At 39.6% G+C, this 20777-nt stretch overlaps 1 protein-coding gene across 1 annotated transcript in view; it reads left to right on the forward strand.

Moving 5' to 3' along the window:
* The first annotated feature begins 17276 nt into the window (after window positions 1–17276).
* The window catches only part of LOC124789988, an 80310-nt gene continuing 76809 nt past the window's right edge, over window positions 17277–20777 (forward strand). Inside the window, exon 1 of the mRNA XM_047257531.1 lies at window positions 17277–17428. Coding sequence (XP_047113487.1) covers window positions 17420–17428 — 9 coding nt within the window. The 5' untranslated portion in view covers window positions 17277–17419. The remainder of the gene's footprint in view (window positions 17429–20777) is intronic.

A 20777-nucleotide genomic window follows, 5' to 3' on the forward strand; every position in this document is an offset into this window, starting at 1 on the left:
TAGTTTAGCATCGTGCTTTCTTATTTTCTGTGTTGCCTGTGTTAGTTCAGTTTCTGTCACCATCTCAGTACCCAGGTGGCAGCTATAGCACACACATAGACAACACGTGGGACACTCATAGTTTATGTTGTCATCCACTGTGTTGGTGACCAATACACGTGAGACTGTTGGCTTTTGGTTAGTTTGATTGGCGGCATATGCTTCTTCCTTTTGGTCACTGATTGCCCCCCCCCCCCCCCCAAATAACAATTAAAATAATTTTCAGTAGGTTTCGATGTATTAAAATTACTAGTTTTCATCACTAATGTTATTTAATTCTCCAGTCACTACAGGGCCCAATACCTATCTGAACAACATCTATGAGTGGAATTTTGTTCTTTGACACACACCGACAAGAATGTATTTTAGTTGCAATGTGTACAGTTTGAGACTTAACTAAGATCAGCCTCATTGAGATGGTCCCCATCTGTTTTTCATTTGAGTTGCTGTTCCACTGATCTTTAATTAAGGATCATTTCTGATTCCTAATTCCATTATTTTGTTTCAGCATGACTTTCGTCATGGACAATGGTCTTTTTCATCATGATAGTTTTTTTTTATCAATTGAAGGGTGCTGAAATAATTATGTACTCACTCTAATTGTTACACTGCAGCATTCTGTAGCCTATGACATAGCATTTGTAAGTACCTTCTTTTGGTATGAACTTACAAGTTGCATTTATTGAGTATGTATAAGCCTGTTCTTGTGGGGCATATGTGAGCCACACTAGTTTCCTAACTTGACACATAACATTTTCTTCCATGTTTATCTAGTCATTCAGTATTTTAGGATGTCTCAGTACAGATATTTGCACCAGAAGATGCAACTCATATAGTTGCAAAACCAGTTGTGTGGGTTTATAAGTGACCTGAAAAAAAATGCAGCTGCAGCGGACCATGAGACATTTCATTTTTATTTTAATAAATTTCAACACCTGTATTTAAAAAAAAAAAAAAAAACTGTTCACTGTATAAAGTGTCAAGCAATCGTGTATAGTATATATTTTACTCTTGTAAAGTCGTACAATGCAAGGTGAAGCTCTAAGTTTGCAAACTAAAAGTTAATCGCACAAGTGGTCAAGGACATACTCATTTATCGGAATGGTAATGTATTGACAGTGTGACTGCGGATACTTTGAAATCACAGGTAGTTATCTTCTGGCTTAAACAAATAATTTTGTTTTCCCTTTTCTTCAGTTTATTCACATATTGGCAGTCATCATTGTTGTTGATATCACTGATATTATTTGTTCTTTATTATCACTTTTCTTTTTAAAATATAATTTTAATTTTTCGTTACATTGCTTACAATATGGACAATGTCTGCACCACCACAAAAGATGAAGTGAAGGAAATAGTTTACAAAGTTATTCTTCACATCATTAATAGTGGCTTTACTTTGCTGATTACCACTGTGGATAATGCAGAAGTGCGATCACTGTGTTCAGATAATGTAACTGGATGTGAAAGATAGGTATAAGTATTTGAATTCTGCTTCAGAATAGAGTTTTAGCTTTGGTACTGTGGTGTCACCACCAGACACCACATTTGCTAGGTGGTAGCCTTTAAATCAGCCGCGGTCCTTTAGTATATGTCGGACCTACGTGTCACCACTATCAGTGATTGCAGATCGAGTGCCGCCACACGGCAGGTCTAGTCTAGAGAGACTCCCTAGCACTCGCCCCAGTTTGTACAGCCGACTTTGCTAGCGATGGTTCACTGCCTGGATAAGCTTTCATTTGCAGAGACGATAGTTTAGCATAGCCTTCAGCTACGTCATTTGCTACGACCCAGCAAGGCGCCATATTCAGTTACTATTCTGAACAGATAATATTGTGAATCATGTACCGTCAAGAGCGACATTCATCATTAATGGATTAAAGTTAAGTATCAAACTAGCTACGCCCACTTTCTGAATTTTAATTCCTTGTCATGTTCCAGGCCTCACGTCAGTATAGTCCTTCCCTCCTCACGCCAGCCTGCGTGAGCTAAACGCGTGCATTTCAGCCTCCAATAGTAACACGGTGTTGGCTCTTCTGCCAACACAACAGTTACATATAATCATTTTAACACCTGTTTTGCAATGAGTAAAAGACTGTTTCCATACCTGGTAAGAATTCAGAATAATATGAGGAAAAGTAAGTCAGCAGGGGCTGATAAGAGACATTCAGAGAACACTAAAATTACTGAGACTTACAAGAACTAGAAGTTACTTGAGCTGTGTTCAAAACTAGGAAACACAAGACGTAACAGATTCCCAGAAAAATATTATGAAATCATCAAAAAGGTATAAGTGAACAAATGTGAGGAACTTTGTGCTTTCTTCTTAACATTGCAGACTTATAAATTTCATGCTACAATAATACATCAAAGAATATAAACGTGAGACAAAGATAAGTTTGGCTTCGGGGAAGCTAATAGTCCTGCGGAAGTGATTCTAAACTTGAATTTAGTATTGGAAGGAAAACTAACACCAGCAGACCTTCATGTCATTTGAGGTTCTACCTTAGGCTTCAAATAATGTAATGTAGAGTAAGGATACTGAAAATATTGACAAGAAGAATGGTGAGGTGCAGAGAAGACATAAAAAAACAAGTACATGCAAGAAAGATGTAAAAAATACAAGTTTGTGCTAAAAATTATGTTTGCCACAAAGAAAGAAAGGTTGAATTTTAATGTCTCTGATTTTGAGGTCACTGAAGTTGGATCATAAGCTCATTTTTACAGTACAGAGTTAGCCCATGGCCTGCTAGATCATCTACTCATCTAAATTGAATTAGAGGAAACATAAATAAGGATGGGCATATATGAAGCAAATTTGTAGCTTTATTACTCATGATGTTTAACTTTGTGTGAAAAAGATATTGAAAGGAGTTAATAAAAGTTCCAGCATAGGAAGAAAGTGGAAAGAGAACAGACACTTATGCTAAGAATCATTTGAAAGTATTTAATAATTAGGAACACAGCCAACTGGAATGGGCAACCAACAGGGCACAGAATTTAGATTAAGTCCAAATAAAAGAAACACTTATCTGCTACTTAGGAGATTATACAAGATGGCTAAAACATTGGTGTCCATTGAAGCAAATTGACATAGACAAAAAAAATTCTTCAACTAAAGAGTTTTGCTACTATGAGATACTGATACAGGATTGAGAAACAAAGTTTCCAAGATTATGCATGTGGTGCAAAGCACTTACATAAGTGAAACTTTGATGAAATGTTTCAGATATGGTGCTACAGTAACAGAAAATTTGTGTGTGTGTAAGTTACAGCAAGAAATACTAAAAATACTAAGAGAAGAAATGTCTCCCATAAGTCCAACCCCTCGTCCAAGTCGTGGGAGATGGGCAACGGCACAAAGTAGGGGATTGCCTTTAGGGGCGATGTACAGCGGGGACTTCGTGTGCTCCAGGACCGCTACGGTAGCTGAGAAGGCCCTATGGGAACCCTGAAACGTGACGGCTAACAGGGCTCTGGTGAAGCTGCGATAGGCCTAGCAAGCCAGTAGTGGATAAATCAACTGCTTTTAAAAAGGGAACATGCCTCGGATCACGGAACGGATTTAAAGGAAACCGACCAAGCAATGGAAAAGGATTACGAGATGGTTTACGGCTGGGCACCTTAAACGTAAGGACTCTAACTGGGAAGTTAGAAGAAATTGTAGAAATGATGGAAAGGAGGAAATTGGACATCTTGGGACTTGCTGAGACTAGGTGGAGAGGAGTTGGTGAAAAACCACTAAGTAAAGGGTGTAAACTGTACTGGATAGGGAATGAGAGGGGAAGAAATGGAGTGGCAATAGTGGTCAGAGAGGGTCTGCAGGAGGAGGTGGAAGGTATCAATGATCGAATGATAAAAGCCAGAGTACGGGTGAAAGGAAAAAGCATTGAAATCATCCAAGCATATGCCACACAGGTGGGGTGTACAAAAAAGGAGAAGGAGGAATTTGAAGATGACATGCAAAAGCAGCTAAATGGAGGAAATCAGATTATAATAGGGGACCTCAATGCACATGTTGGCACAGACAGGAAAGGATTCGAGGAGATAATGGGACCAGAGGGCTGGGGGAACCGAAATAGAGAAGAAAAATTGTTGCTGGAATTCTGCAAGAGGAATGGGCTGGCGATCGCAAATTCCTGGTACAAGAAGAGGAGTAGTCACAAAATAACTTGGTACAGTGGGGACTGGTCCCAAACTTCAGTAGTAGACTATGTACTAGTGGACAGGCAGATGATGAGCAGCCTCACAGATGTTAAGGTCATACCATCTGAGGCCTTAGACAGTGACCATCGGCTGTTGGTAGCCACCCTGAGAGAGAAAAAAGATAGGAGGGCAACAGATATACAGGAGAAAAGGTTGAAGACATGGATGCTGAAAGAGGATGAACGGAGGACCCAGTACCAGACACTGATCAGGAAGAAGCTGCCAAAGGAAGATCAGAGAACAGTGGAAGAAGAATGGGGCGATTTTAAGAGGGCTCTAGTTGAGGCAGCTGAGACTGTGTGCGGAAGAACTAGCACAAAGAGGAGAAGTAGGGAAACCCCATGGTGGAACAACATATGTAAAGAGGCAGTACTTCGAAAGAACAAAGCCTTCAGAGAATGGTTCCAGACCCGAACAGAGGAAGCTAGGGTAAAATATAAGGAAAGCAAGAAAGCGGCACAGACCATAGTAAGGGCGGAGAAGAAGAAGTGGATGGAAAAATGGACAAGAATGTTAGAAGAGGACAGTGAAGGGAACAAAAAAGTACTTTACACCATGGTAAGAAATAAGAGGAACGACAGAAGCGAGTGCCTGAGGATCATGGATAATAATGGAAGAGTTGTGGAGGAAATGCATGAGCTCAAAAAGATTTGGAAGGAGTACTTTGAAGATCTGTTGAATGCCGCCAAGCGGGTAACTAACAGCGATGGAGAGCCTAAGGCAGCAGATGATTATAATAGTGGGGAAATTGATGATCTAACTTGGAATGAAGTGGAAGAAGCCATAAAGAGGATAAAAGGGGGCAAGGCACCAGGTTGGGACGAAGTAACAGTGGATATGATACGAGCAGCAGGAGAAGTAGGAACCCAGTGGCTATACAGAGTGCTGAGGGTGGTGTGGAAGGAGAACAGAATTCCTGAGGATTGGAAGAAAGGAATTATAGTCCCGATCTTCAAGAAAGGGGATAAAAGGAGATGTAAGAACTACAGAGGAATCACCCTGCTATGCCACTGTGGAAAAATCTATGAAAAGATGCTGGAGAAGAGAATAAGAAGCAGTATTGAAAGTAGACTGCAAGAGGAGCAGTACGGTTTCAGACCGGGAAGATCAACAACGGACCTCATATTTGCGGTAAGGCAACTGCAGGAAAGGCACTATGAGTACGGGAAGGACTTAATCATGGCCTTTTTGGATATTGAGAAGGCGTATGACAGTATCTGTAGGGACAAGCTCTGGGATGTGCTGAACGCAAAAGGGATAGATGAAGAGATAACACGAAAATTCAGAAAAATGTATGAGGGAAGTGAGAGTTGTGTGAAAGTGGGGAGGGAACGTACTGCATGGTTCAAGCTGGAAAATGGGCTGCGACAGGGAAGTGCACTTTTGCCTTTATCGTTTATTATTGTTATGGATGAAATCCTACAGCAAGTATCAGATGCAATTGGAGATCATAAAATGAAAGCAGTGCTCTTTGCCGATGACCTGATGTTATGGGGAAATTGCGTGAAGGAGGTGCAAGAGCAGTTAGATGCATGGGAGGCAACGGCAGCACAATATGGAATGCATTTCTCTGCAAAGAAAAGTGAAATAATTGTCACAACAAGGAAGAAGAATAGGCCAAATGTGGATATAACTTGTGGAGGGGAAAAACTACAAGTGGTAGAGAACTTCAAGTACCTGGGAAGCGTGATTGAAAGTAAGGGGGGAAACGCAATGGAAATAAATGAAAGGTGCAGAAAAGCAGGGCAGTTCTACAAATGCATTAGGGGGCTTATTTGGAGCAAGGAGGTGCCACAGAAATCCAAGGGAATTATATACCGAACCTACTTTGTCCCCATATTGACATACGGAAGTGAGACATGGGTAATGCATAAAAGCGACAAAAGTAGAATACAGGCTAGTGAAATGAAGTTCCAGAGGAGCAGGTTGGGTGTAACAAGACGAGACAGATTGCGAAATTTGTATGTGAGGGAAAGACTAAAGGAGGAACCAGTACAGGACAGGATAGAAAAATCAAGACTGCAGTGGTATGGACACATGAAGAGAATGGATGAGGGAAGAATTCCAAAGAGGATGTTTGATCTGCAACTGGAGGGGAAGAGGCCCAGAGGAAGACCAAGAGATAGAAGGGTGAAGGGAGTAAAGGAATGTGTGATGAGAAGAGGAGAGAACTGGACGAAGGTGGAAGAGAGGGAATGGTGGAAAGACAGAACACGATGGAGAGGCTTGTGTTCCCGACAGACCCAGCCAGTGGCTGGAAACTGTCCAAGATGATGATGACGATGATGATGATGAAGAACCACCACCTCTCATTTGAGAGGATCAGTGCTCAAGATCCCAACTGCCCACCTATATCCAAGTTTTCCTCGAGGAAAATAAGTAGAAAACTTTTTGAAACATTGCTTCAAGACGACACTGCCCTCAGTAGATAACCCAAGACAATATTATAAATAAAATTCTCTGAGGAAGCCAGCATAGTTATAAAGATTATCCATAGTTCCCCTGACTCTGTTGATACCAATACTAGAGAGGCTTCATTGAGCAGGATTGGATCACTTTTGTGCCCCATCCTTGTCCAATCCTAGCTTGTACTTGGTCCCTAATGATGATGTTGTTGTTATTGTCTTCAGTCCTGTGCAAGCCTATTCATCTCCAAGTGGCTACTGCAACCTACATCCATCTGAATCTGCTTACTGTATTCATCTCTTGGTCTCCCTCTATGATCCCCCCCCCCCCCCCCCACAGTACTTCCCTCCGGTACTAAACTGGTGATCCCTTGATGACTCAGAGCGTTTCCCACAAATGATCCCTTCTTCTTGTTAGGTTGTCCCACTAATTTCTCTTCTCCCCAATTCTATTCACTACCTTGCCATTAGTTATGTGATCTATCCATCTAATCTTCAGAATTCTTCTGTAGCACCACATCTCAAAAGCTTCTATTCTCTTCTTGTCTAAACTGTTTATCACCCATGTTTCATATCCATACATAGCTACATTCCATACAAATACTTTCAGAAAGGACTTCCTGATACCAGAATGAGATTTTCACTCTGCAGCGGAGTGTGCGCTGATATGAAACTTCCTGGCAGATTAAAACTGTGTGCCCGACCGAGACTCGATCTCAGGACCTTTGCCTTTCGCGGGAAAGTGCTCTACCAACTGAGCTACCGAAGCACGACTCACGCCCGGTACTCACAGCTTTTACTTCTGCCAGTACCTCGTCTCCTACCTTCCAAACTTTACAGAAGCTCTCCTGCGAACCTTGCAGAACTAGCACTCCTGAAAGAAAGGATATTGCGGAGACATGGCTTAGCCACAGCCTGGGGGATGTTTCCAGAATGAGATTTTCACTCTGCAGTGGAGTGTGCGCTGATATGACACTTCCTGGCAGATTAAAACTGTGTGCCCGACCGAGACTCGATCTCAGGACCTTTGCCTTTCGCGGGAAAGTGCTCTACCAACTGAGCTACCGAAGTACGACTCACGCCCGGTACTCACAGCTTTACTTCTGCCAGTACCTCATCTCCTACCTCCAAACTTTACAGCAGCTCTCCTGCGAACCTTGCAGAACTAGCACTCCTGAAAGAATGGATATTGCGGAGACATGGCTTAGCCACAGCCTGGGGGATGTTTCCTGAATGAGATTTTCACTCTGCAGCGGAGTGTGCGCTGATATGAAACTTCCTGGCAGATTAAAACTGTGTGCCCAACCGAGACTCGAACTCGGGACCTTTGCCTTTCGCGGGCAAGTGCTCTACCAACTGAGCTACCGAAGCACGACTCACGCCCGGTACTCACAGCTTTACTTCTGCCAGTACCTCCTCTCCTACCTTCCAAACTTTACAGAAGCTCTCCTGCGAACCTTGCAGAACTAGCACTCCTGAAAGAAAGGATATTGCGGAGACATGGCTTAGCCACAGCCTGGGGGATGTTTCCAGAATGAATGCCTTGGGCATGGATGTGTGTGATGTCCTTAGGTTAGTTAGGTTTAAGTAGTTCTAAGTTCTAGGTGACTGATGACCTCAGATGTTAAGTCCCATAGTGCTCAGAGCCATTTGAACCATTTGAATTATCAGTACATCTAACTTCACCCTATCCACTTGATCATAAACTGCAGCAAATTCCAAGAGTGATTTTTGCTATCTGTTTAAAAATGTTCTTGATACAAGCATGGCGATTTATGTGCAATGCCATTTTCATGACTACGTGAACGACATGTTGCCTTCTTTTTTGTATGAAGAATTCACCATGTTGCAGCATTCATTACCTGCAGCACGGTGTCATGTACGACATATGCTGTTAATGTCAATTACCACAAAAGCCATCGGTGTTATATACCAAGTCTCATTGGTATACTGTAGTTGAATTGATGCAGCCATCTCGGCAACAAATATACCACCGTAGTACATCATGATAGAAACACATGGTACCATATTGTGTGCAATGCCCATAACACACTGCAAGTGTATTGTTTGTCACAGCACCATTTTGCCATATTTCATTCATATGAATCTCTGCTGTTGGGCATTACAAATATTTAGTAACACATTATATACTGCACAAGACTACTATTGTAAAACTAGAAAAACCTGGACACATATAGAATCGTACAGACTGTTTTAGAACAAAGTATATGTGGAACAGTATGGAGGATACCAAACGATAGTGATACACTGTATCCTCCTCTCATTTGTGATGAGAACAATGAAGACGAAGATTTTAGTGGCCTGCTGATTGTCTCTTCATAAAGTTCACTTTGAGGAAGTATATAATTCAGCATCTGAAAAATAAGTTCGCACCAATGCTGCAAAAGCTCTATTACTGCCATGTCCACAGCCATTTAGGCTACCATACATACATCTGCAGCCAGTGGGTTCCCATACTCCTGTCATCTGTCAGAACCAGCCAGCAGCCCCCACAGGAGGCAACAGCCTTGCTACCAGCAGAGTGCACTTCAGCAACTGTGGTGTACCATCAAATCATGTGCTTTATGCAGGTATCCATCTGCCTGCCTACTTGGCAATGACTGGTAGATCAGCATTCACTTATGCTCTGGACCTAACACTGACTCCGCTCAGCAGCCCATCCATTGGAACACAAGCAACTGCTCTGTGTACACTCTGGGCTTTACTCTAGGTGTGCCCATGTGGTTTATAAATCAGAGCAAGTGCTCTCCCTCTGAGCTTTATGCCTACTACACCCATGTGGCTTATCCAACAAAGCATGAGCTACCGCACAGTAGCATCTGATAGTAGTTTTAACTTTGACCTGGCTATCAGCCAAGGCCATGTGAGGCCATGTGTATTCAGTGAACTTACTTGCTAAATGTTATTTCTTCTCACAACTCACTAATGAATTATTGCTGCTTGCTAAGTCTTCTCTCTCCCTGAACCTCACTTGAGAACTGGGCAGTTCTTGCAAAGTATTATTTGTACTTGTAACTGAACCAAGAATTGACAAATGCCATTGTAGCCCAATTATGCTATCTTCAGAAATCTTGTGTGTTTTCTGTGTTGTACTGCTCCTAATAAAAAGTACCTGTTCTTGTCCAGTTAGGAGCCCAGTTATTCCATGTGTTCCATGCTGTTGGACACACCAAATACTTCCTTGGTGTCACTTTCCAATGTTACTCTACTATTTCTTGTATCACAAGTAACAGAACCATCGTATTAGCTACTGAACTTAAAGTCTTCATTTTTCTCTTATATTCATCAATAGGTATTTACTCTTATTGACTAAAAATTTGATGCTAAAACAGATATCATCAAGCAGATACAGATTATCCTACAGTATCTTCCATGATGGATTCTTGGCTAAAAGGTCTCAGATACCTTGCTGCATCAAACGTGGATAAAATCTCAAGCTTTTGATGACTGTCTACATCATTGTCATCAGGGGCTAAGTCTGACTTTTGTGAAATTGGCAAGAATTCCAGTTAATATTTGCTATGGGAAGCAATCCTGGAGTATTACTCACCTGTGCATACAATGTAAATGCCACTGGAATGTGGTCACAGGAAAGGATGAGAATAACATCTGCTCAGATAAATCCAGAGATGTATTTGATTATACAAATCTAGAAAATTTCAGGCACCCATCTGGTGGGGTTGATGATGATGATGATGATGATGATGATGATGATGCTGTAGTATACAGAGAAGTTGCAACATTAGAAAACTGCAGCGAAATGCAGGAAGATCTGCAGCAGATAGGCACTTGGTGCAGCGAGTGGCAACTGACCCTTAACGTAGACAAATGTAATGTATTGCGAATACATAGAAAGAAGGATCCTTTATTGTATTATTATATGATAGCGGAACAAACACTGGTACCAGTTACTTCTGTAAAATATCTGGGAGTATGCATACGGAACAATTTGAAGTGGAATGATCATTTAAAATTAATTGTTGGTAAGGCGGGTGCCAGGATGAGATTCATTGGGAGATTCCTTAGAAAATGTAGTCTATCAACAAAGGAGGTGGCTTACAAAACACTCGTTCGACGTATACTTGAGTATTGCTCATCAGTGGGAGATCCGTACCAGGTTGGGTTGACAGAGGAGATAGAGAAGATCCAAAGAAGAGCGGCATGTCTCGTCACAGGGTTATTTGGTAAGTGTGATAGCGTTATGGAGATGTTTAGCAAACTCAAGTGGCAGACTCTGCAAGAGAGGTGCTCTGCATCGCGGTGTAGCTTGCTGTCCAGGATTCGAGAGGGTGCGTTTCTGGATGAGGTATCGAATATATTGCTTCATCCTACTTATACCTCCCGAGGAGATCATGAATGTAAAATTAGAGAGATTCGAGCACACAGGGAGCGTTCTTCCCGCAAACCATACATGACTGGAACAGGAAAGGGAGGTAATGACAGTGGCACGTAAAGTGCCCTCCGCCACACACCATTGGGTAGCTTGCGGAATATAAATGTAGATGTAGATGATGATAATAATAATAATAATAATAATAATAATAATAATAATAATAATAATACTTTATTCAGCACCGAATGATTCATTTATATGTTCAAAAACAGGTTACAAATCTTGACACACAACACAATAATACATTTTTCTGAATATGTCATTGATTAACAAAATTATCAGATTGCAAATAAAATGGTTTACTCAACACTATTTATGTATTTTTTCAAAGTACTTCTTATTCTGCTTGTTAGTGTACAAGGGGCTACTTTTTACAAGCGTATGTCATTGAATGTTTTATTTTGTTGTCAAACCAAGAATGTGGAGCCACTCCCTGCGGTGTCTATTCTATTTGTTTTTTATTGTTCAAAAGATTGTGATACTTTGGATTTTCATCTTACTTATGGAACTAATGCTCCACTGCTTTGCAGATGACCTAAGTCTTCTGTTGTTTTAGAAGCATTTATTTCCCTGTTTTCTTTCAAGCTGCCTAAGATTAAAAAATGATTGTCAGTTTTTCATTCTCATACCGCTGATCAGATTACAACTCATAGGGGAATTTGGAAGCAAGCGACCTCCAGCTGATGGAATGCAAAGCGGAAACACATCGCAATAACAAAGCACGCCATTATGGGGTGTCTTCCCGTTCACCGCCATTTAGTTTGGTGGCGCTCTGCATTTCCGAGCCTCCTCTGAAGAATAGTACCATACCATACTACCTTCCCTCTAGTCCATGACGTAATAAGATTGAAGCACCTGCTGCAGTAAGCACTAGATTGTTGATGATTAGCACCCATGATGTGACATCATCTCCCAAGCGCAGTTATGTGTTATCTTCTTGGAAATATAGTTAGCAAGAGACTTCCACCCTAATGAATAAAAGTTTTTATTGTACAATGTCGTAGTAGTTCATAACCCCCCTCCCCCCCTTTTTCTTTTTTAGCTCACCCTATTACTTCATGGATTTTGGGAATTTTGTAGTAATTAACTTCCACGAGACAAAATTGCCCCTATGCAGACAGAGCACAGTTCCTCCCTCGCCCATGCATTGTGCTGGATTACTACCCTTGCTCTGAGTCGCCTGTCTGTTCGTTCCAACCTCAACCATTACTTTGTACCTCCCTCCTCCACGGCCGTGTACCTTACACGGCGCGGTTACTGCCCGCGGAGTGCCCAGCTGATCAGGTTATTCTTTCAGTCTTCGCTTTCATAAATTGATTGCCTGCCTACCTCTTTCATCTATACTTCATTGACACTTCACGATGAGGCTCGCCTTCGTCTGCACCCTTGTCGGCAGCCAGTGCTCCTCTCGCCATTCCTCTTCCCTTGCACATGCCTCTCCACTCTTTCCCCTCCCACAAGACATGTGTTACGCCGCACATAATAACCCCCTCCATCACCCAACTAGAGAGAAGCTCCATTTAAGTTTGTCGACGTCACATGCATATCTCTCCTTCCCTGCCGGACAAGCCTTGTGCTCTTCTCCCGTCAGTCAGAAGTTTGTTTACATACAGTGCATGTGCCTCTGTCACACAGAGCCACATTCTAGCTCTGAATCTTTTTGTAGTTTGTGAACTGATTATAAACTCAATGGATTCTTTCCCCTTTTTATCTGAAGTTTTATGAATAGGATGAGGATAATGTTAAATGATGTATTCAAGTTAAGCTAGTGACAGCAAATCGGATGCTCTGGCTACTCTATGTCACAATTTTTACAGTTGAAACTAGTGAGTAATTTTGACCTAGGTGTAATATTTCACTGTTTTCTTCGCTTTCTGTGTGTTCATATTTATTCCAGTATGCCATGTTTTGAAGGACGATTGCTCTATGAAGTGATTTAAGGTACTTTAATGTGAGAAGGTAGCATTTTGGTAGTAGATAGTGATGGGTTTTGATGTGTAGCCTTTGTTATCCCCTGAATTCATCCATAAGTCCAGTATTTTACACGAAAACTTTTGTACCTTGTATTTTAACATGAGTTAATGTGGTTAAAGATTTTCATGTGATTTATGGAACATCATCTCTTCAGCTTGCTAACTGCATCCTCCATGCTACTGAAATGTGTTAATATTTTGTAGTCTGTGAAACTTTGCTCAACTATTACCTGTAACTAATATGTGGTGGATATATCACTATTTTACGTTTGTTATCACTCTTTTTTAATATACTTCACCCAGTTTTTACCCAAGTCAGATGCTAACAATTGCATTAAGTTGATTTATTATGTTGTTTACCCAAATACTTTGATTATTCTAGAACTGAGTATTCTCTCATGTTGTTGATGCATTTTATTTTTGGTATTAGTTCCACTATCTAGCAATGAGATTAATATTTGCCAAATAATACAAACAACACCTGTAAATCATTAAAAGATTGGTGCTGATTCAGTTCGGCCACCATCTACTCCCTATGACAATGAGTTTGTACTGCAACAGTAGATAATAACAGATTTTTTTTCCTGAACCTAATAGAAACCAAAATAGTTTATTTCTCTTTTGTGAAGCCTTCTGGTATGATTTTAACATTGTATGTTTTAAGATCTGATTATATGGACAGTGATGATTTCAACCATTCTAGGAGATATTGTACTGTAATTTGAATAGTTAATTTTTTACTATTTTCTTAACTCATGAAATTTGATAAACATGACTATATGTTAGTCCCCTCCTGCTTACGCTAAATGAAATACTGTAACAGATCCGTCCCATAATATTAAGGCCCCTACTAGGGTAACCCGTCTTTCTGGGGAGTGACTGACGCCGTTTTGTTAACAATGTTGTCACCACTTCTCTGGAAGGGGGAAGGAATGTACAGGGTGGCAGCCAGCCACGGAATATTTTAGGGGAATTGATTAAAAAATTTATTTCAAAGGCCCAGTGAAATCTTTACAAGTTTTCTCCCAGAGTATCTTACACTGTACCTACATGACACAAGTTGCCTGTCTTTCAAAACTGAGGCAGTTCTGTCCAGTTAAAGCTGCTGACAAGAGACACCCTCAGATCTCTGCTGAAACTGCTAGTGAATTCACGCCATTGATTTTAGCCAATAGCTTGCATGGGATACAGGTCACATGTGTGGACGCTGGAGTGTTCTGCGATGCAGAACACAGTTGCCTCTCTGTCTTGTAATCCAGACCTTGAGCAGAACAAACGTCTTTTTGGAAGGCAGAGTAACTGGTAACGTCTGACCCTAGGTGTGACACTAGTACACCGTACATTGAAATATATCCTCTTTATTGTACCTAATTTCCTGTTTTGTCATTTAACAGCAGCCCTGGATGCCCACTCCCAAATCCTGACTGCTCGACCTCCTGCATACTGTCATCACAATGCAGATGTAACAACCTTCTCCCCCCTTCCCTGACCATATACATTACCATTGGCGACTGAAGTGGGATCATATACATTAACATTGGTAACAATAAACAATTTGTATTTCAGGTGATTTTTTCCTACAGTGTTAATAACCTTGTAACATTAATCGAGTTTCCCCATGATATTGTACCATCTTCCTCTTATATTCTATACATGTATAGAGTCTCCCACCACGATTTCTGTCTGTATGTTCAGGCTAATCTCAGGAGCTAATGTAGGGACTTTGATACAGTTTTCACTAATAGATAGAATGATTCATGAGGAAAGTTTCTGCATGTAAATCGTAAATATTTCTTGCAAATTGGCTCCAGCTGATGTGAAAATGATACTATTGCCACATAGTGGTGATTGGCAGAACCCCAGTGGAATCATCCATACAAGCAAAAGGCCACCCATATCAGAGCCAGCATGCAGTGCCAATGATGCATGGCAGAGGGTGCTTCATACTGATGTTGCAAGGGAGAGGGTGCTGCATACCTCTTTTAAATGACAGTGTGCACTCTACCAATGTTGCATGCTGGAGAATGCTTCATTCTGCATGGCAGAGGGAGCCACGTACCAATGTTGTGTGGCAGAGAGTGCATCTTAACGATTTTGTGTAGAACATGATGCTTTGTACCAATATTTAATTGTTGTTTGACGGAGGGTGGTGCATATCAGCGTTGGGTGTCAAAGATGCTTCGTATGACACTGCATGGCAGAGGATACTATGTACCATGATGTGTGGAGAAGGGTGGCTTCAGACTGATTGTGCATGATAGAAGGTGCTTTGTGCTGTATGAAAGTGATGATATTGAGTTACCTGACGTTGTTCCCTGTATTTTAATCATAACTCTATGCAATGGCCCATAAGCAAAGTTATTGCTTTGCCAGGCAAGTTGTCCAGCCGTACATACTTAGTGTTGCAGTGCGTACTGGAGTAGGTTGCTAGTGTCACATAAGTGACTCATAGTGACTGTGATACACTTCTCTTCATATGTCTATAGAAATTTCATCTGATTAAATGTAAAAGCAAAAGATAAGCTACTCAGTTTATTTGCTAGACAGCCTGTATGTGCCTTTCAGTTTAAATTTGTGGGCCAAAGACTTCGCAAGGCTTGCTTCCGTCATCTCCTGAACACACTGAAGTCTTTGTATATTTTATTTATTTTACGTCCTCCAACATTGACATTTTAAAATTTATCTTACAACAAACAGAGAAGAAGCTGGTATCAAACCTTGCAGGATTATATATTATGAAGACGTAGAAATAAATGGTTGTGTTTGCTGCGATAATTTCTCTTTACTTACTTGTCAACGTGAGTTCATTGACTTTACTAGTTTTTCGAGGTATTACACGGCCGCGGTTGCGGCAGCACAAACTGCTGACTACAAATTGTTACGAACAAAATTGGAATAACTGAAGGACCCACTATACATAACGTACGTGTAAAACAAGGCCAGAGGATGATTTTTTTCATATTTTCCTTTCAGAAACGATTTCTGCCGACCTCAATCATTGCCACAGAATCGTGGACACGTATTTGGCATAGCACTATAAATACTGACTACTGAACTCAGCTCGAGGCACCAGTGAAAAAGCAAAGTTTAAAAAATTCAATTATTTGACATAGGTTGCTGAATAAGAACCAGAAAATAAAGAAAAACAAAGAAGGGAAAAATAATTTTTACTGAATAAGAATAAACGAAATCTCTGGTGAGCATAAGAAATGTCCTGAGACATAAAAAACTTATTACTCTGCCATTGTAGAGAGCATAAAGATGAGAAACGATAAGAGGTACTTCAAATATAAGAGGTACTTCAAATATGAAATATGGAGTAAATGACGCAGAAAATATTTTATATGCATAGGTAAGTGAATAGATTTTATTAATTAAATATGACTAAATTTTTGGCAGAGGTGATGAATGGACTGTTATGCATTAATAAAGGATGTAACATCAGTTAACGTATTCCCTTATGGTTTTTTCCATATGTTTTCAATACTATTATTATTGTTATTACTATTATTTGAGGGTATGCATCAACCGCCTTGCACCTTCTATCAACGCAGAACAAACTGAATACGGAAGCAATTTACTTCTATAATCTGAGTATTAGATATGAATAGGTAAGCTTGTTTGACTAGTTTCCTACTCGTTTCCGTCCGCCATAAACTATAGCAAAAAACTTTTAAATTACTGATACCGGTAGTTTCAAACAAAAATTATCTTGTGTACAAAACATTACAATAATAGGAAAGCTGCCTAACATGTTGTGGAGAAATTTAAATGCTCTGTACCATTAGTTTAAAAAATTGTATGTTCTATACAAAACATTACAATAATTGAAAAGGAGCAAACAGCTAGTGGAGAAGTGTAAATATTCTGTGCACCTATAATGTAACGTTCTTGGACCTAGACGAAAAATACGATGATTGAAGTGCAGTTAACATCATCAAGGATAAAAAGAAATAAGCGTTTCGTCATCGTTTTTCTTACGACGCAACGTGCATTATAATTCTGAAAGAACTACCAAGTTTTTGGGACATGTTTAACAACATCGTAATGTATTCACCTCTACTAACGTTTATAAATATTGCCCCCCTCCCTCTCACTCCTCTTTCCTGTTTTTAGACACTTAGCGCCAAAATTGCAGAAGCGTATTCCCGTAAATAACACACTGTATCGAAAGTTGCGCAATGGCAACATAAGTATCTCTGAATTTCACAATCGATATCATAGAACACTGCTCAATGTTGTCAGCTGTTGCCGTTTCGAATATCGCTGTGGCGCTGTCAAATGAGTATCAAGTTGGTTGTGGAAATTTCGGCGTGACAGATTTAAATTTTCGCTTCCGTTACTGCAAATGCGAGCCTTTTCGTCACAGAAAAGGAAGAACCATGGAACAGGTAAGGAGTAATTGCACATTTTATTCTTACGTGCAGCGCAGCCGCGCAACAAGATGTTGGGAACAATGAAGGCCGTAACAGTAGCAAAATGAAATTTATATAGGCAGCCGATAGATACCTGAAATTTTTCATATTGTATAAAGGATAACGAGCAAATGAGCGAAACGGTCTCAGGGTGCCGTTATCTTGGGTTGTTCTTACGTAGTTTAATTTTATATAGAAGCGGCGTAAAGAGTGAGTGAAAGTGTTGAAGATATTGTTTTTCTGCTGCTGACTTCATTGTGTAATGAGCCTAGAAGCGGAATTTAATAGCTTGTAGTGAAATGTGTTGATCGTTGCATGTAAGAAAGAAGAATGCAACAACGATACTTCTTGTTAAATGCCCGTAAATTAAGCGCATTGAACAGTGTTTCCCGATTATTGTGCTTTTGTAATATTTGTTGTTTTAGAAACGGAAAGGCCTGTCACATCCTGTACTATTTACGTGCCGTCTCAAGGAAACAAAACAAATAATTATACTTGTGTAGAGTGCATTCTATGCAACTCTAACTTTTTCAGTTTCTCTCACATACTCTTCGTTATTAAGCGAGGGCAAAAAACATAGAGTAATTTTTCTAAATTTTGTGCATGAAAGAAAGCATGTTTAGTGGTTTCTAAAATATGGCCGTCGAAATTGTTTTGAATCTTTTATTTTTTCAATAATAATAATAATTTAATATTATTATCGAAAACTGACTAAAAGCTTTTCTTTTTTCCTTTAGCTAACTGATATTGGGCTTCAGCATTCCAATACTACAAGTCTATTGAAGCTCATGCTACTTATTTCTCAGTCAGTGCTATCTTCAACAGACTTTGGTGTAGTTTTAGTTATGCTCATGTTTATGAATCCTAATTGTAATCTCTCACTACGAGTCAGTCAGTAACTGTCTGTTTTGACCCGTGATGTAATAGTGCAGTGGTGTGTGATAGTTGTAGGTGTTTTTTCCTTGCTATTGAGCGCCTTGTTTGAGGTATGCAGGTCAAGGGAAATGTCCAACTCTGTTCTTTGGAATTGCAGATGTTTTTTTTTTTTTTTGTGTCATGGGCCTGGTCTGAGTTGTACAGGTTGCATGAAGTGCACCATTTGTTTTGTGGCTGTAGCATTATGTAGTAAGTTGAGTTTAGCTTGTCCCTGACCTAAATCCCATACTTCCCACAGGTGTCCCATTAGTTTCATTGTATTGTTGGAGTGAGACGTTCTTCTGTCATTTTTATTTTTGTTAGAGTTTGTTGGCATGTATATGTAGTGACGATATCGTCACCATTTTGTACGGTACTGGTGACATCATGGATCAAAGCAGACAGGTGGAATCAGGTGTTTCCCTAATGCCCCTTTTTTTTCATTACTCTGTCAGTATTAAGAAAAGTTCCTGCTCCTTTGTATGAGCTAAGGAGTTTTTGTTTGACCTTCAGATATGGTATTATCACTCGCCAGGAAGAGTTAACCTTCACATGTGACACATCAATTCTAATAGTGTTTGTTTCCAGTTTCTTCACATTTCCTCATAGCCACTGTGGTTTTGCTGCTTTGCAGTTTCTGATAATTTTGTTTGTGAGTTTTCCATTCATATCAAGTACATTCTTTTATTTCCATAGTACATTCTTTTATTTCCATAGTACATTCTTTTGCTTCCCTTTTTCATTGATAAGATTAGAGCATTTTTTCAGATATGAAAGTCATTTTGTTCCATATTCGTTTTCTACAGTGACATGAATGACTACCCCAATTGCTTAGTTTAGTGTATTGCTTGCAATCTCAAAGAATTTGATTAATTGTGACATTTTTTTAAAGTTATGAGTGTGCAGCTTTCTGGTGCTGTAGCAAATCGTGTACAATCCTGAAGACAATAAAGTGATTGAGGCTTTGTGGGGTACCTTTTATTATTCATCTGTGTATTTTGATGCAGGAGTATAAATTCCAACTGACTTTGTTGTTTATCTTTGACAGAACATAGTTAGCTTATAATGCTCTGAATAAAGCTACATAAGTGCTTTGTTTTAAGTAAAAACAGCCTCTCATTCATTTAAGAGAATGAACAGTGTTTTTTTTTCTTCTTCTTCAAATATACAGACAATATATAAATTAATATAGAAGTAATTTCCTTAATTATCAGACTACCACTAGTCTTAATTTGGTTTCAGTGTAGTACATAAAATAATTCTGCATTGACTGTTTCAGCCTTTTGATGGTGTCTTAGCTTATTGTAGATCCCTAAAAGCTCTCCTACATGACGAAATTTATGAAAAGTATGAGTGAGGGAATGAAGATATAAATTAATTCGCTCATTTATTTAAGTCATCGGCCAATCTGAAGAACTTGAACAAAAATGCTGAGTGCTACTGGCAAATGTCTGCAATCATTGCACTGAATATTTACTCTGACTAGTCCTTTATGGATTATATAAAGTTGACTTAGTTTGTTTATTTGTTTGTCCTTTGAGAACTTAGCACAACAGTCTAGGACATGTTAATACGTTAAATGTATAATTTATACATTGTATATTTTATACATAACTTAAATTGAATTAAATGAGAATGAAACAGGAAGTTGGTAATAAATGAAGTTCATGCACCATTTTCCTGGAACACAGATTATTAAACTATTTATTCCATGATAATTACAAGAGAACCTAAAGACAGAGGAAAAATAAATTTTAAAAAACAACCATGAGGTGTCTACACAGAAAGTATGGTTTTTCTCAGCACTCCCACAAGTTTCCAGATTGCTAATTTGAGAATTCTGAAAGTCCCACTTCTTGGCTGCACGACTGACGGTTAAACTTTGGCAGTACCATAGTAAAAAAAAAAAAAAAAAAAAAAAAAAAAAGAGAGAGAGAGGCAGATTGCTTGTTCGTACTGATTGATTTGATACTGCACTTCCAAACAGCAATTAGTTCTTGAATGGAATTGTGGTTCTCAGCTCAATGGTTTTTTGTTCAAATGTAATGTGCTCCATTTTAACTGACTGCAACAGCAAACAGCACCTCTTATTATCATAGAACACACACATTGGTGTTTTACTGTGTTGTTCATACACAGTTCTTGGAGCAATCCCTGAAAGTATATCACTTGATGAGCTACTGTTGGCAGGGTCATGTATCCATCTGCTGTAGTTGATAGACCTACTATTTTGAATTCCAGGAATTTGCTACCCTTATTAACTTAAAAATATAGTGAATTATTGATTGCTGTTGATCAAGATCTATTGCAGGTGCCTTCAGTTGTTCCTGTTTTTCAGGAATATAGTTCTATATTAACTATGCCTTTCATGTGTCTCATTATTAGTGTGATTATATACCACTCGAAGGCT

This window comes from Schistocerca piceifrons, chromosome 3, assembly GCF_021461385.2.
Source record: "Schistocerca piceifrons isolate TAMUIC-IGC-003096 chromosome 3, iqSchPice1.1, whole genome shotgun sequence".
Taxonomy (NCBI): domain Eukaryota; kingdom Metazoa; phylum Arthropoda; class Insecta; order Orthoptera; family Acrididae; genus Schistocerca; species Schistocerca piceifrons.